This window comes from Capricornis sumatraensis, chromosome 21 (assembly GCF_032405125.1).
Source record: "Capricornis sumatraensis isolate serow.1 chromosome 21, serow.2, whole genome shotgun sequence".
In the NCBI taxonomy this organism is placed as follows: Eukaryota; Metazoa; Chordata; class Mammalia; order Artiodactyla; family Bovidae; genus Capricornis; species Capricornis sumatraensis.
In genome coordinates, this window is record NC_091089.1 from 28,808,476 (window position 1) to 28,825,429 (window position 16,954).

The 16,954-nt window shown below is 41.6% G+C and overlaps 1 protein-coding gene across 2 annotated transcripts in view; it reads left to right on the forward strand.

Annotated features, from left to right (window-relative positions):
- The first annotated feature begins 1,208 nt into the window (after positions 1 to 1,208).
- Positions 1,209 to 16,954, forward strand: part of LOC138097691 (desmocollin-3) — a 52,235-nt gene continuing 36,489 nt past the window's right edge. For both annotated transcript variants that reach the window (XM_068993982.1, XM_068993983.1), the window contains exons 1-4: positions 1,209 to 1,277; positions 9,014 to 9,098; positions 10,979 to 11,178; positions 12,555 to 12,674. In XM_068993982.1, the coding sequence (XP_068850083.1) occupies positions 1,209 to 1,277; positions 9,014 to 9,098; positions 10,979 to 11,178; positions 12,555 to 12,674 (474 nt within the window). The remainder of the gene's footprint in view (positions 1,278 to 9,013; positions 9,099 to 10,978; positions 11,179 to 12,554; positions 12,675 to 16,954) is intronic.

The following is a 16,954-nucleotide window of genomic DNA, read 5'->3' on the forward strand; positions in this document are numbered from 1 at the left end:
CACTCCAGTACTCTTGCCTGGAGAATTCCATGGGTTGAGAAGTCTGGCAGACTACAGTCCATAGAGGTTGCAAAGAATTGGACATGACTGAAGCGACTTGGCATGCACACCCTAATGTTATAAGCTACCTCTTTATTAAAAGGTTTAGCATACTGGGCAATGATCATTACCTTTAATCCCTTCTAGACTTTGCATTGCTCTGGGCGGGATCTGGGTTGTTTCCTTTCCTCCAGCGCCTGTGTAACTCTTGGCCCTGATGAACGTTTGTTAAATGATATTGAATCTGGAGCCTCATTTTAGACTAGAAGCTTTTGTGTGGTGAATTTTTGTTTGACCACGAACTGAAAAACTGCATCTTAGCATAATTACCAGGTGATTCCTCAAATCAATAGTTTCATATAAGAAGAACAAATTCTTTCTTACAAGGTTCAAATAAGGCCACACCATCAGCCGGACATGAAAGCTCTGAGCTTAATCCCTCACATTTGGGGTGCGTGAAAATGGTGAGATGTCAGCATTTCCTTTATTTGCTTTCAATTTCTGATGTACCCAGTGTCAGCTTATTCGTGCCACTGGCGATAATTTCTCCTCTGTCCTTTATCTTATTCAGGGAGTGAAGTTTGGGAAGAATACATATATATTTTGCATTAACAAGGAGACTGCGCTCAACGTTTTATCAGAAGCTGGAGGGAGGATTCGCCGGTCCAGTGACAACGGTGTTCCTGGCACCTAGGAGCGCCCGTGTTGGGGCAGGGATCCCTGAAGGCGGTTTGGGGTTCTGCAGTGGGAATGCGCCGAGCGGCGTCTGCGAGGAGGACGCCCCAGGAGTCTGGGCGGAAGGCGGGGCAGCCGCGGGGTGCGGGGCGTGGGAGAGCAGGCCGAGAGGGGGTGGCCTGGACCGCTTTCCCGCGAGCGAGCACCCCGCCGGGCCGCCTGGAAGCCGAGGGGCAGGCTCGGGCAGCTCCCCCGGCGGCTCTCGCGGTGATAAAACTTGAGAAATAACAAGGAGGGGCGGCTTGGCGTCTCCAGAGTCCAATCCCGTCTCAGGAGCGAACACGCTCTCGGGCAAGACAAGCCTGAAAGAGGCCCGGGCGACTTAACGAGCAGCCGAGAGCAGCGCACCCGCGGCGCCCCTGCACCTCGGCGGCCTGTGGTTTCCTGCATCCCGCCCGGTGTCCGCATCCTCCCCTCCCGGGCCCCGCGCCCCGATGGCTGCGCCCCGGCCCCAGAGCGCCCTGCGCGGAGCCCTCTGCAGGCAGCTGCTCCTGCCCCTCGTGGTGAGTGGAGCCCGGGTGGGGTGGGATCTACCCAGAGTCGGGATGGAGCAGGGGGTGGTGGGGACCGATGCGGGCGAAGACGACCGAAAGGGGGCGTCCGCGCCTCTGCTCAATCTTGCTGGGGCACGGACGAGCCAAATTCGGGCTCGGTGGGATGAGGAGAGGAAACGCGTCCTAGCGAGACGCACCCGGACCGAGGTTTTTATTTGGGACTTACTCGATTGTTTGAACACGGGCTGGGCTCTGGTTTCGCTGAGCTCCCTTTTGCGCCGCCGCGAGTGGTCCGGGGTCGGGGTTCGCGCTCCTTTCTTGGCTCCTAGTGATGGTGGTGGGGGTAGGTTTGGGTAGAGAGGGAAGAAGAGTGTTTGGTTAGGTTTCTGAGGATCCCTCAGTGAGTTACAGGGCGTTACTGGTGGCTCAGACGGGTAAAGAATCTGCCTGCAATGCAGGAGACTCGGGAATCTGTCCCGGGGTCGGGAAAACCCTCTGGAGATGGCAATGGCAACCCACTCCAGCATTCTTGCCTGGAGAATTCATGGACAGAGGAGTCTTGTGGGCTACAGTCCATGGGGTTTGTTGCAAAGAATCGGACACGGAGTGAGTTACTCCGGGGTCCCTTGGGATGGGGACATTGGTGGGTGGAGGGGTTGGAGCGGTGTCCCTGGGTCCCAGGGTTGAGTTACCCCTGAAAAGCGGCTTCCAGGTTTTGCCTTGTTTGATGGCTATTCAGTAACTCACCGGAGTGGTCCACCCCCGTGAGCCACCCGGCTTGGGGCAGAGTGTACCTGGGGCGTCAGAGGGTGGACAGCTGAATTAGGGTTGGAGGTTGGGGTTCGGTGGTGTGTTTGGGGAGTGGGGTAGGGTAGAGCAGAGCAGATAGAATCAGACTGAGAGGAATGTTGGGGTAGGAGTGTGGGGTTGGGTGGCACTTTGTCCCGGTGCAAGGAGGATTGCACAAGTCTAGAGCCCAGCCTGGGGTCTTTTGTGCCCGGGATACCTGAGACCCGAGATGAGATTCACCCGGAGAGGAAGTTTGGGACGATTCTCGAACTCGGGAGACACAAAGCAAAAAGTGGGGACCCCTGATGGTGTGATCCCGCTGAGCTGCGTTCTGGGCGTGCTCTGGAAAGGAGCCTCGGACCCTCGCCTTCCCCGCGCGTGAGGTCGGGTGGCGAGAGGGACTAGCCTGGCTCGGGAGTCGGTCGACTCAGGCTAGCCAACTAGTGCTTAGTGCTCTTCTGCCCCCAAGCAGGGCGAGTAGGTGCAAGCTTTGTCCTCTGTTTGAATCATCGAGCTACGAATAAAGGATTGGTAGCTATGATCTAACATATATTTATGGACAAAGCATCGCATAAATGGGCACGTCGATCTGCCTGGCAGCTATTCCAAAAAAAAAAGAAAAGAAGAGCTGATGATAGGACTCTTTACATAGGAGAGCTGCTCTCAGAGTGTGTTCTTTTCTGATATATTTCAAAGCGTTTCCAGCTAATCTGTTTAAAAGCCTGAATTTAGTGTTTCGTGGTTTCTCTGAGAAAGGAATTCGGGAACGGAGAGAAGAAACTGTGGAGGTGCTGTGTTCCCAAGATTTCCCGTGTATTCGCTGGAGGGGAGGGAGTGGTATTGGAGGAACTGTCTGGGTGGCAGGGGGTGGCGGATCGGGTGTTGGGTTGTGGCAAGACAAGATAGTGCCTGTATCTAAATAGAGATAACATCAGCTTTAGTATATGATTTTCTTGTTTAGGATTATTTTTTAAAAGAATTTCCTAAAGATTAGATTAAATGATATCTTGGCTTCCCTGACCAGGGATGAAGCCCACACTGGCTGCATGGGAAAAGAAGTCAGCCACTGGACCACCAGGATAGTCCTGAGACTCCTTGTTGACCATCTTATGTCTGTATTTCCTTTTGACTCCCAGGACCTCTCCACTTTTCAGTTTAATATTTAAGGGCATAGCATTTGGGAAACGCAACTTTCATTTTATAGAATCCTTAATGGCGCTCTGAAAGACAATCCTTGTTTAAAGTGAGAGCCCTTCAGAGAGTTCTTTAACACAGAACTGAAACTTTTGACGTATTCATTTTCCCATGCAGCCACCCCGTAGTTTGTGGGATCTACCTTTTTCACTTTTCTCTTCTGAATCTGCATCCCTGTCCCACCTTTCTAGCCTCAGTATACTTTGTGTGTGCTCTAAACTGCTATTTAACGCACTTAGTGGCTCAGTCATGTCCGACTCTTTGACCCCAGGAACTGGAACCCACCAGGCTTCTCTGTCCATGGGGATTCTCCAGGCAAGAATACTGGAGTGGGTTGTCTTGCCCTCCTCCAGGGGATCTTCTCAACCCAAGGATCAAACCCAGGTCCCCTGCATTGCAGACAGATTCTTTACCTTCTGAGCTACCACGGAAGCCCCTAAACTGCTACAATTAACTGCAAATCCTAATCATGTTTCCTTACACATATACAAAGAAGGGGGCTGGTGGGGAAGGGAAGAAAGGAGAGGGAGAATCTAGAAAAGAACCATGTCCGATCTTCCTATTACTACTGAAAGAACTGAGTGTCTCTTAAAATGTTTCTCCTTTTAATGTAACACAAATTGTTAGGAATGGTGAAAACTAATTCGTATTAGCTCAGTTGCTCAGATGTCTTATCCTCTATTATAAATAATGAGATCCTTTTACATGTGTATTTAATGTGTTTGCCATATCAAATCCACTTTGGGAATTAAATTTTCTATTCTATATTATACATAGTGTGTACTTGGACATGGTTAATCTATCATTTGCTAAAAGGGCTCTTCAAAAGGAATTAAAATAGCATTTTCCTTTATAACATACTTTCCCCCTTGAAGTATGTGGAATTCTACCTGCAACCTATGTTGACAACCTATGTGTGCTGTGTCCTTTCCCAGAATTTATAGCATTAAATAATGAGAATAATATGACTCCTTTCCCACACTTTTTGTTTATTGCTGTTCTTGATAACATTTGACATATTCACCTTTTTAAGATAAAAGTGAGTATAATACTATTATCTTTTGCATTGGAGGGAAAAAAAGCTTAGGACAAATAAAGGAGGAGAACTAGCTTATTTCTAAACTGTGTGCTTAGCAAGTCAGAGTTGTATTTATTTACATCAATGCATCTTTATTTACCTTCTTCAAAGAAGGTTATTGTTATTGGTATTCATACTGAGATACAGCTATATTCCATTGTACTTTCTGAGTCACTAAATATGTGTAAGCCATGCACATTTTTTGGTCCTGTTGTAATCCTTGTGACAGTTGCTATGCCATATATGGTATCTCTGGTGACCTGTGGCTAATTATACTTCCCATTTAGGGTCCCATCTTATGGAGTTTGGATAGAAAGAAATTTAGTAGACTCATCAAATCATTGAGAATATAGAAAGGTAAATCTTACAATTCAAGGTGATAAGAGTTTGAAAGGTAAGATTTCTGTCTTGGAGACAGCCAGTGTCCACAGAAGAAATGATGAATTGGAAATTCTGTGATCTTTATGCTCAAGGAGATATCTTTTATTTTCAGATAGTCTATAAACGCCTATTCTTTGGCTTCTTTTTCCTCTGTTGAGAAAGGTGTCATTTTAGAAAGCCTACTTGTGCATTCACTGTAAAATTGAGCAATAGTACAAAGGTGAAACACTGGCAGCTACACTGTTTTTTTTCATTCTCTCTTGGCACTTAGACAGTTCCTTGAGGATTTGATGATTTGTACGATAAACTTTCTATGATACGATTAATTAAATTTGGACAGTACTGTGAAATGAAACAAAGCAATTTATTTTTCCCAAACTAGCATAGACAATACTTTATATTATCATTTTTTTAAAAAATGATACATTTAAAAAATGATACATTTGTTACATTTTAATTTAAAGTTGCTTACAACTCTAAGTTCTATCAATCAGATATTTAAAGTTGTTCTAGAGGGTTCCTCATTAAAAGAAATTCTTTTATAACTCAGTCAATCCAGAATTCATTAATATTAACAAATTTTTGTTTTGTATCTTGTATTTTTCATTGGGCAGTCACCAGTTATTCTTAAAATACCTTTAAATGTTTGTCATGTAATGGTGGTTTTATTATTTTTTTCTACTTTATTTTCAGTAATATATCCAAGTCTCACTAGCATAGCATTACATGTCTTTATATTTCAGGAAACATAGCATGACTGAAATTTATATGTGAATATCATCCTTTGCAATATCTGTCCCTTATATTAGGGCATCTCTGATAGCTCTGCTGCTGCTGCTAAGTCGCTTCAGTCATGTCTGACTCTGTGCAACCCCATAGACGGCAGCCCATCAGGCTCCCCCATCCCTGGGATTCTCCTGGCAAGAACACTGGAGTGGGTTGCCATTTCCTTCTCCAATGCATGAAAGTGAAAAGTGAAAGTGAAGTCGCTCAGTCGTGTCCGACTCTTAGCGACCCCATGGACTGCAGCCTACCAGGCTCCTCTAGCCATGGGATTTTCCAGGCAAGAGTACTGGAGTGGGGTGCCATTGCCTTCAGATGGTAAAAAATCTGCCTGCAATACAGGAAACCCTGGTTGGATTCTTGGGTCGGGAAGATCCCCTGGAGAGGGGATAGGCTACCCACTCCAGTATTCTTGGGTTTCCCTTGTGGCTCAGCTGGTAAAGAATCTGGCTGCAATGCAGGAGACCTGTGTTTGATCCCTGGGTTGGGAAGATACCCTAGAGAAGGGAAAGGCTATCCCCTCCAGTATTCTGGCCTGGAGAATTCCATGGATTGTATAGTCCATGGGATTGCAGAATTGGACACGACTGAAGCGACTTGCACTCACTCTCTCCCCGGAAATCCAATTCGTGCCGTAATTTCAACCACTCTCCAGCTACTGCTGACTCCCCGATTTGTATATCTGGCCTTGAGTTGCCCTTAAGTATAGGTCTATCTATCTAGCTGTCTTCTGGACCTTTCTGCTTAGATTTCCCGTTTGTGTGTGTGCTCAGTCGTGTCTGACTCTTTGTGATCCTTTGGGCTGTAGCCCACCAGGCTCCTCTGTCCATGGGATTCTCTAGGCAAGAACACTGGAGTGGGTTGCTGTTTCCTCTAGGTGGAATCTTCCTGACCCAGGGATCGAACCTGCATCTCCTGAGTCTCCAGCATTACAGGCGAATTCTTTACCAATGAGCCATCAGGGAAGCCACTCTGCTCCCACTAGATTTCCCACAGGAATATAGAATTTAATATACACCAGGCAACACTCATTTTTTTCACCATTTTTGCCATCCTTGCTAGTATTCTGCTCCTCAAGGAACTGCTCTCTTCCTGTATTGGTTGGTGATACTTCTGTCTGCTCATCTACTTTATCTATTCTATATTATAAATGGTACGTACTTGGACATGGTTAATATATCATTTGCTGAAAGGGCTTGTCAAAGGAATTAAAATAGCATTTTCCTTTATAGCATACTTTTCACCTTGAATTAATTGTACATCATTTCCGGTGATGTTTATTATACAGAGACAAAGACGAATGACCTGCTGCTATATATCCAGCATGGATAAATTACACAGCATAATTCATGCAAAGAAATCAAGTTGCTTACAATTAGCGTATGACTATATATATGTAAGGCTTAAAATTGATAAAATGAACCAGTCTTCTTTAGGGGTACATACACATGGGATACAATTAAGTGGAAATAGGGACGTAAATGATTTACCGAAATAAGAAATCATCCGTTAGAGTTTACTTGAATTTGGAGAGGTCCCTCCATCAGGGAAGAAAATGCAATTGGGGAGAGTTAAATAGGAACTTTGAAAATAATAGTAATGTTTTATTTCTAAAACTTTATAACTTTAAGGCAAACTATAACTTTAAGGCAAGTGCCCTAGTGTTTCTTTTATTTTTTATTAAAATACATGAGTAGTTAGAATATATCTTAAGAGGGACAGTTTTTAAAAAAATGAAACAAACAATATAGAGGATTAACGAAACCAAACACTATTATTTGAAAGTACAGACAAACCTGCTACAATTGCATAAGTGAAAAACAGAAAAGGCATAGATAAAACAATATTAGGAATAAAAAGTCACATTTATGGAGAGGATAGAAGTTTTAACAAATAGATAATATTTATGTATTATTCTAGCTAATCTGAAAAGAGACAAAATAGGCAATTTTCTACAAGGTAAAAATTGCCAACATTAACTTGAAGAGGTGTACAAATTCTAAATAGACTTATAAAGACACTGAATTGGAAGCCAAATACCTCCACTTACACACACCCTCATATCCATCAAGCCTAGACCTGTGTAATAGGTGAATTCTTCCATAAATTTATGGAACAGATAACCTCTACCTTTTATAAATTGTTTCAAAGAATAGGAAAAAAAACTGGAACTCTCCCTAACTCATTTTATGAAGATGGTATGAAAAAAAAGTAGAAGCCTGATCTCTCTTATGATCAAGTATTTTAAATATTAAAATAAATGGCAGCAATCCAGACCAATAATGTATTTTTAAGAACATAAAGGCCTGTTTACGGAATTTCAGTTCTCTTCCATTCATCTATATGTTTATCCTTATACTAGTACCACTCTGCCTTGATTATTGTATTTTTGTAGTAAGTTTTGAAATTGGGAAAATTTTCAACTTTGTTCTTTTTCAGGTTAATTTGGGTCTTTCAGTGCCCTGAATTTCCTCAAGGATTGATTTTCAATTTCTGCAAAAAAAAAAAAAAACCAAAACCAAAACCTATTTGGGATTTTGATAGGAGTGCCTTGAATCTGCCAGATGAATTTTGGAAATATGTGTTTTGACCTATGAAGAGGGGTTTTCTATTGTAAATGAAATTGTTTGCTTACTTTTGGTTTCAAATTCTTTTCATTGCTAGTGGACAAGAATGCAATCAGTTTTTGTGTGTTAACCTTGTATTCTGCAACCTTGCTGAAACCATTTATTATTTTTGATAGTCTTTTAGTGGATTCCTTAGGATTTTCTATGTGTAATACAAGATCATATTATTTGAAAATAGAAACTATTTTGCTTCTTCTTTCCCAGTCTGGATGCCTTTTATTGTGTGTGTGTGTGTGTGTGTGTGTGTGTGTGTGTGTGTGTGTGTATCTGCCCTGACTAGAAGCTAGAAGCCCTAGTACAGTGTTGAATAGAAGTGATGAGAGCAGGTATCATCATCTTGTTCCTTCTGTCAGAGGAAAGCATTCAGTCTTTCTCTGTTAATCATGATGTTTTTCTTAGATGCTCTTTATCATGTTGAACAACTTCTCTTCTATTCCTAGTTTGTTGAAAAATTTTAAATTGTAAATCAGTGTTGGATTTTGTCAATTGCTTGCACCTATTGAGGTGATCATATGGCTTTGTTCTTAATTCTTTAAAAAAAAAACAAACCTACTTTACCGAGGTGAAATGGACACACAAAAAGCTGTTCATATCAAAGCATACCCCCTGATGAGCTTGGTGATAAGTATCTAGCTGCAAGATCATTACGCTGTATACCATAAGCATATCCATTACCTCCAAGTTTTCTCTTGCCTTCTTCACTTATTGTTATATTTTATTTTGGTAAGAACACTTAAGTTTTATCCTCTTAGCAAAAATTTTAGTATACAATACAGTATTGTTAACAGTAGGCACTATGCTATACAGGAAATCTCTAGGATTTATTTATTTTGCATATCTAAAACTTTGTTCTCTATTCTATACTGTATTAATGTGACCAATTTTTCCCTTAGGTCTTCAGTTTTGCTTGTGAAGCCTGCAAAAAGGAGACATTTATTATACCTTCCAAACTAGAGGCAGACAAAATGATTGGCAGAGGTGAGCACTTTCAAAACAATGTTTTTAAAACAGAAATGTAATTTACTTATGCTGGAAAGAGCGTATTATCCAATCTTTGCTTTTGGAATTAGCCTGAACGTATATATAACTAGATATAATTCAAGATATGCTAAAATATATGTTCTGTTCTTTATAACCCTATAGAATTTTGTCATCGATTCTAAGGCAAATGTTCTAATCCATGCTTTTGTAGTCATTTATGTTTTAACAGTAAAAATTATGTAAATAATCATAGGTAGAATGTAGCCCTTTCATTACTCCAGGATCCAAGCATTTGAGAGACATATGTAAGGAGCTCAGAGAGTCGGAGCAGAATTTTTATCAATGCTATGGCTGCAGTGAGAAATATAACATGGTGTGCTGTTCCTTTCAAAACTGGGTTTATCAGTCATTTGCCCAGTGAGAAGTTGCTGCTGCTGCTGCTACTACTAAGTCGCTTCAGTCGTGTCCGACTCTGTGCGACCCCACAGACGGCAGCCCACTAGGCTCCTCTGTCTCTGGGATTCTCCAGGCAAGAACACTGGAGTGGGTTGCCATTTCCTTCTCCAATGCATGAAAGTGAAAAGCGAAAGTGAAGTCGCTCAGTCGTGCCCGACTCTTAGCGACCCCATGGACTGCAGCCCACCAGGCTCCTCTGTCCATGCGATTTTCCAGGCAAGAGTGCTGGAGTGGGGTGCCATTTCCTTCTCCGCAGTGAGAAGTTGGAGAACCTCAAACTTTCCCAACAACCAGGCAGCTCTCTTCAGATGGAATTTCTCCATGGAACAGGAAATACTGGAGGAAAATATCATGATTTTGTTGAGAGATACAGCTTGTCCCAGAGATACCAAATTTACTTTTTCAAAAAGCGTACCATTCCTGGGAAGGAAGAAAAGAAAGGATGTGAAGAAATGTCAGGGGAGTTCCTCTAGGGAAATGGACCAGAGTTTATCACTCTGATAAAAACGTGAACAGAAGGGAAATAAATCATCACTTCTAAAGATGTTTAGTTTTCTTTCTTTTTTTTTTTTTTTGACTTAACGTTTCCATCTGTGACAGATTTGAATTAAAGTGAAAACCCTACACATGGGTAACATATGAATTCTTTGAGAGGATATTACTCAAGTGGGTATTAGAATATCACTTTGGTTTCTGTTAAGGCAGATAAGTGGAAGAATGGGATGTATTTGATACTTTTAGATATAATATTGAAACACTGGTATGAGACTTGTACTTTATAACTTTGCCCTTGGGAAAATTCCCAGGGAGAGAAGAATTTCAGAATTTCAGTAGGAAGCCCCAGAAAGAAAGGAACAACACAAAGAGAACTGCGGTCCCCAGGGGAGTTAGTGAGGTTGGGGTGGGGCAGGAAGAATTTAAAGATTTTTGTTATTTGACTATTTGCCGAACTCATATACTCTGTCACTCTTTGAGTTCATGTGTATAATTTCTGGCTGAAGACAGGTGTGTCTTAGAAGACTTACTATATTGTTAAGAAAAGCTCTTCTGTTTGTTTATCCAGGTGTGTGTGTGTGTGTGTGTGGGTGTGTAGTTCAGCTTTGTCCTGATTGCAACATGCATATGTCTTCAATAGGAAGATCATTTTCATAATCCTTTTAGAAGAATATAAAAGTTTTAAGTACCTTATTTAAACAAATATGCAATCCAGAATTATCATTTTTAACAGAAGAAGAATGATCACTTTTAAAAAGTACATGTAAAGAAGCTGGCTAAAATATTTGCTAAATGCAGACTGACTGGTTCATTTCATTCCACTTCAGGGTTTTGAAGAAGATTGTATACATTATTAGAACATTCCTCCCCCCCTCCTTTTTTTGCATGTGTTTCTTACTTTACAACTTGAAAATTCTTACTTGCAGTTAATTTGAAAGAGTGCCTTGGGTCTGTAGACCACATCCAGTCCAGTGATCCTGATTTCAGAGTTCTAGAAGATGGGTCAGTATACACAGCCCACGCTGTTGTGTTGTCTGATGAGAAAAGATCTTTCACCATACGGCTCTCTGACACAAAGAAACAGACACAGGAAGAGATTCTTGTGCTCCTGGAATATCAGAAGAAGGTATTCAAAGTTCATTGATATTTTCAGGCGTGTTTTTCTTCTGATTTAAATGCTCTCATTAAACATTGCAAAGAAAAGGATAAATAAGATTTATCTTCCTCTTCTTTTTTTCCCCTTTCTGTTTGCTTTCCCTTCCTCCCTGTCTCCTTTTCTCCCTCCTCTTCCCCTCTCGACATTGGTTAGACATTGACTTTGGATCTGGCTTTATTAGATCTAATGGCACCTCTCTGGGAAGGCTTCTTCCACCTCCAAAGTCTACTTGCTTTTGCCTGCCTGCGTCGGTTTGGTAATCCCTCTGTTGCAGCCTTGGTAATTTTTTATTAGTGCAAACAACCTATCCACAGTTGCTTAAGGACATGAGTCAATCTTTGTTACCTCTGTTACTACTGCTCAGTTACCCCTGACCCTGAGTTAATAGGTACATTTTAAATTAAGGCTAAGTGCAGTAGTTCCCAGTGATTTCAAGTGCCACAGTCATTCTGATGTTAAAATAGGATGGAAATCCTGTAGTATGTATGTGTCTGAACAGTATTAGCTGTCAGCCAGTGATTATTCACTGTAGTTCCAGATTCTACATCAAGAGGAAGGCTGTAGTGAATTACAGCTAATCAGTGTGAAGTGTATTATATTAATGAAAAAAGTCACTTAAATCAATAAATTTATGCTTAGCACTTTAATAATTGCTTAATGTATTATTAATTAATTCTCAGGAAATACCACATCTTCCTTACTATACCATGAAATGAAATGGAAATCACTAAAAACTCCAATAGAACTTTCAACAATGATGGAAATGTTCTATAATCTGCACTGTGTGATATGGTCACCCAACATTAATTAATTAATGACTACTGACAATTATCATGTGACTAGTGCAACTGAAGAATGGAATATATATTTTACTTAATTCTAATCAACTTAAATGGTCACATGTGGCTTGTGGCTTCCTTATTGGACAGTGGAGTTAGAGTGTTCAGGCAATGAAGAAAATGCATGATCTCACTCTGGTTCACCTGAGAGTATGAGGTTTTAGCAGAAAGAACAAGTAAGAGCTGTCTATAGCTTGTTAGAAAGAGGATGCATTCTTTGTTTCATTTTGGGACAAAACAGAAAGAACTGAAAGTACAGTGATGATTTTCCTAATCTGAAAGTTTGGTCAGGATTAATATAGAAACGTATACAAACGGAAATTCTTTGGTTCATGAAACCTTTAAAATCTGGTTACATTTTTTTTAACTTAATTCAGAGAAGATCGTATTATCTAGTCTTTAGGTTCAGCATGCACATACTGGAGACTGGTCCATGTACTGTTTTACAATGAAGTAGGCTGTGATGCTTTTTGTTTAAAATTATTAATTGTCTTTCTCTCGATTCAGGTATTGAGGAAAAGACACACTAAAGAAACTGTTCTCAGGCGTTCCAAAAGGAGATGGGCGCCTATTCCCTGCTCAATGCAGGAGAATTCCCTGGGACCTTTCCCCTTGTTCCTTCAACAGGTAGGTTTTCCATTCCTTCTGACTGGGATTGCTTTAGTTCCAAGAGTCTGTTTTGTTCAGGTTTTAGTAATTCTTTAAACATTTAAAAATCAACAGATTTGAAGATAATCATGAAGAGTAAAATCACTAAAAAATTAATAATGAGAAACACTAGAACATCACTAAAAACTAATAATTATAATATGGTAAAGACTCTGTAGCCATTAAATGATCTTTATTAGTTAATTCATTCATTTAGCAGCTGGTTATTGAGAACCTACTCTGTCCTGTCGAAAGCACTGCTCTAAGTACTTAAGCTAGAGATACATTTAGTCATTTGGGCTTCCCAGGTGGTGCTAGAAGTAAAGAAATTGCCTGCCATTGCAGGAGAGTTAAGAGATATGGGTTTGATCCTTGGGTTGGGAAGATCCTTTGGAGAAGGGCTTGACAACCCATTCCAGTATTCTTGCTTGGAGCATCCCATGGACAGAGGAGCCTGGCGGGCTACAGTCCTCAGGGTCACACAGAGTTGGACACAACTGAAGTGACTTTTAGCATGGCATGACCTTTGCTCTCATGACCTTCCCTGGTGGCTCAGATAGTAAAGAATCTGTCTGCAGTGTAGGAGATGTGGGTTTGATCCATGGGTCAGGGAGATCCCTTGGAGAAAGGAATGGCTACCTACTGTAGTATCCTTGCCTGGAGAATCCCGTGGACAGAGGAGCCTGGAGGGCTACAGTTCATGGGGTCGCAAAGAGTTGTATATGACTGAGTGACTAACACTTGCTCTCATGTAGTTTATGAATCTAGTGAGGAAGATAGAAGTAGGCAAATGATTGTAACATTAAGTGATAAGCCCTGAGATGGGAATGGATTGGGGTGATCTGAGAATTCATGGGGTGAGTACCATGTCCTGAGATGACAAGTGGTAAAAAACAAAAAGATGACTTAGAGGGGGAGGCAACTAAGCTCAGTGCTGAAGGATGGGAGAGTGTTGTGCAGGTAAATTTTTGCAGAAGAAGAAAGAGGGACAGAGGTGGAAGCAAGCATGGTTCCTCATAGGAGCTCTCAAGAGCTTAGTCTTCCTGTGTGTGATGGGAGTGGAACAGGAGACGGGGCAGAAAGGCAGGTAGGGTCCAGCCGGAATGGGCCATTTGTGCTCTGCTGGGTAGTTTAACTTCTTCCTAAAAACAAGTCTTTTTAAAGCAGGGTCAGATTTACTTTTCATAAATGAAAATAAATAATAAGTATGCAATGAAAATAATGACTGAGGCGGAGCTATGGCATGGAGCTCGCCTTTTTCCTTTAAATGTCTATTACTCCAGTCAATGTTTAATGCTAATTGTGCCACCTGTGTCCTACTTATTTACGTTTTTAACTATGCTTCCAGTGTCTTTCTCGCTTATAGGAAACTCTACCCAGTGCTGTCCCTTTGTTTCTTCTTTTAGGTAATTGTACTTTAAGCACTGATGAGGCCTATTAAGAAATTGATTTCTGATTACCAAAGTTTTAGTGATCAGAGATAATTACGGCCTTAGTACTGTTAAGCCGGTCACCACCTTTCAATCCTCGTTTCCTTGATGTGTGTGTCCGTTTGACTTAGCCGACCTCTTCCTTTCTTCATCCAGGACAACGCTCACCCAGCTTTCCACCTTTTTCGCTGGCCACTCCTTCTTGGTATGTCTTGCTGGTTCATCCTCACTCCCACTTCCCCCTATTCCCCACCACCCCAACCTCTGTCTTAAATTTTGGAGAGCTCACCTATGAACCTTGTCTCATGTTTATTTATATTCATGTTCTCAATGATCTCATCCAGCTTCATTGCTTTAAGTACTTTTTATACACTGGAAACTTAAAACTTCATTACCTCTAGCCCAAAATGCCTAATTAAGATTTCTACCTGGAGGTTAAGTAGACACGTCAAACTTTGCGTATAAAAATCAAACATTTGGATTTTCTTATTAAAAAATATCCTCTCTTCTCAATTAATGGCAGCTCCATCCTTTCAGTTGTTACCACAGTAGAGTCTGTTTGGTAAGGTTTTATTGTGGAGAGCATACTTCTCCTTAAGGAATTAATAGATAGGAATTTACTGCGTTCGTGCCAAGTCATCTCAGTTGTGTCCCACTCTGTGTGACCCGAGGACTGTGTAGCCTGCCAGGCTCCTCTGTCCATGGGATTTTCCAGGTAAGAATACTGGAGTGGGTTGCCATTTCCTTCTCCAGGTGAAATAGATGTTGAGCCCCAATTTAACATATCCAACCATTCTTTACAATTAAAATTGTAATTCCTTTATTACTATAGGACAAGAATCTAGCTGCATTTTACTAAGATCTTAAATTATACAGGATAAATATAACAGAGATTTAGTCATTTCATGTCAAAGTATGATCCAGTAAAGCGATTCTAATTTGAGAAATCACCAGGGACCCAGGCTTCTTCCTTTTTAAGCTTGGCCATCCTTCAGGTTCAAGATGGCTCATCCTTCTGTCCAAATGACGGAACACACGCCTCCACTTTTCTAGAGCACAGTCTGAATCTCACCTCTGTTGGGTTGGCCAAAAGTTCACTTGAGGTTTTCCATGAGATGTTACGGAAAACTCTAACGAACATTTCTGGCCAGCCCAATATTATTATTATTTTTTTTTTTTGCTAAATTCCATTGATCCCTTTTTGCATGATCATACCTAATTGCAAGGGAGATAGAAAAATCTTTCTTCTGGACCATCTTATGCTCAGCTGTAAGTTCTAACATTAAGGAAGACGGGCAGAATAGACATTGGGGAATACTAGCATCCTCTGACTTAGTGACATCCCTGACTTCAGTCTTCACACCACACAGCCAATCCATTGTCAAATCCTGCTGGCTGTATCGTCAAATTCGATCCGGAATCTAACTGTTTTTCACAACTGCTGCTGCCGCCATGCTAGTCTAACAAATAATTCTCTCCCCTGAATTCTTACAGTAACTTTTTTTTTTTTTTAGCAGTAACTTTTAAATAGCCTTCCTGTTTCTTCCCTTACTTCTCACCCAAGTCTAATCTTGACAGAACAGCAAGAATTAGCCTTCTAAAATATAAATTGGATATTGTTGTTTAGTCGCTTAATTGTGTCCGACTCTGTGAGATGCCATGGACTGTCACCTTGAAGCTTTCTCTGCCCATGAGATGAGATTTCCCAGGCATACTGGCATGGGTTGCCATTTTCTTCTCCAGGGAATCTTCCTGACTCAGGGATGGAACTTGCATCTCCTGCATTGGCAGGGGGATTCTTCACCATGGAGCTACCAGAACTCCAGAAATTGGATATTCCAGTTCCAGTTCAGTCGCTCAGTCGTATCCGACTCTTTGCGACCCCATGAATCGCAGCACGCCAGGCCTCCCTGTCCATCACCATCTCCCGGAGTTAACTCAGACTCACATCCAATGAGTCAGTGATGCCATCCAGCCATCTCATCCTCTGTCGTCCCCTTCTCCTCCTGCCCTCAATCCCTCCCAGCATCAGAGTCTTTTGCAATGAGTCAGCTCTTCGCATGAGGTGGCCAAAGTACTGGAGCTTCAGCTTTAGCATCATTCTTTCCAAAGAAATCCCAAGGCTGATCTCCTTCAGAATGGATTGGTTGGATCTCCTTGCAGTCCAAGGGACTCTCAAGAGTCTTCTCCAGCACCACAGTTCAAAAGCATCAATTCTTCGGCACTCAGCCTTCTTCACAGTCCAACTCTCACATCCATACATGACCACAGGAAAAACCATAGCCTTGACTAGATGGACCTTAGTCGGCAAAGTAATGTCTCTGCTTTTGAATATACTATCTAGGTTGGTCATAACTTTTCTTCCAAAGAATAAGCGTCTTTTAATTTCACGGCTGCAATCACCATCTGCAGTGATTTTGGAGCCCCCCAAAATAAAGTCTGACACTGTTTCCACTGTTTCCCCATCTATTTCCCATGAAGTGATGGGACCGGATGCCATGATCTTCGTTTTCTGAATGTTGAGCTTTAGGCCAACTTTTTCACTCTCCATTTTCACTTTCATCAAGAGGCTTTTTAGCTCCTCTTTACTTTCTGCCATAAGGGTGGTGTCATCTGCATATCTGAGGTTATTGATATTTCTCCCGGCAATCTTGATTCCAGCTTGTGTTTCTTCCAGTCCAGCGTTTCTCATGATGTACTCTGCATATAAGTTAAACAATGAGGGTGACAATATACAGCCTTGATGTACTCCTTTTCCTATTTGGAACCAGTCTGTTGTTCCATGTCCAGTTCTAACTGCTGCTTCCTGACTTGCATACAGATTTCTCA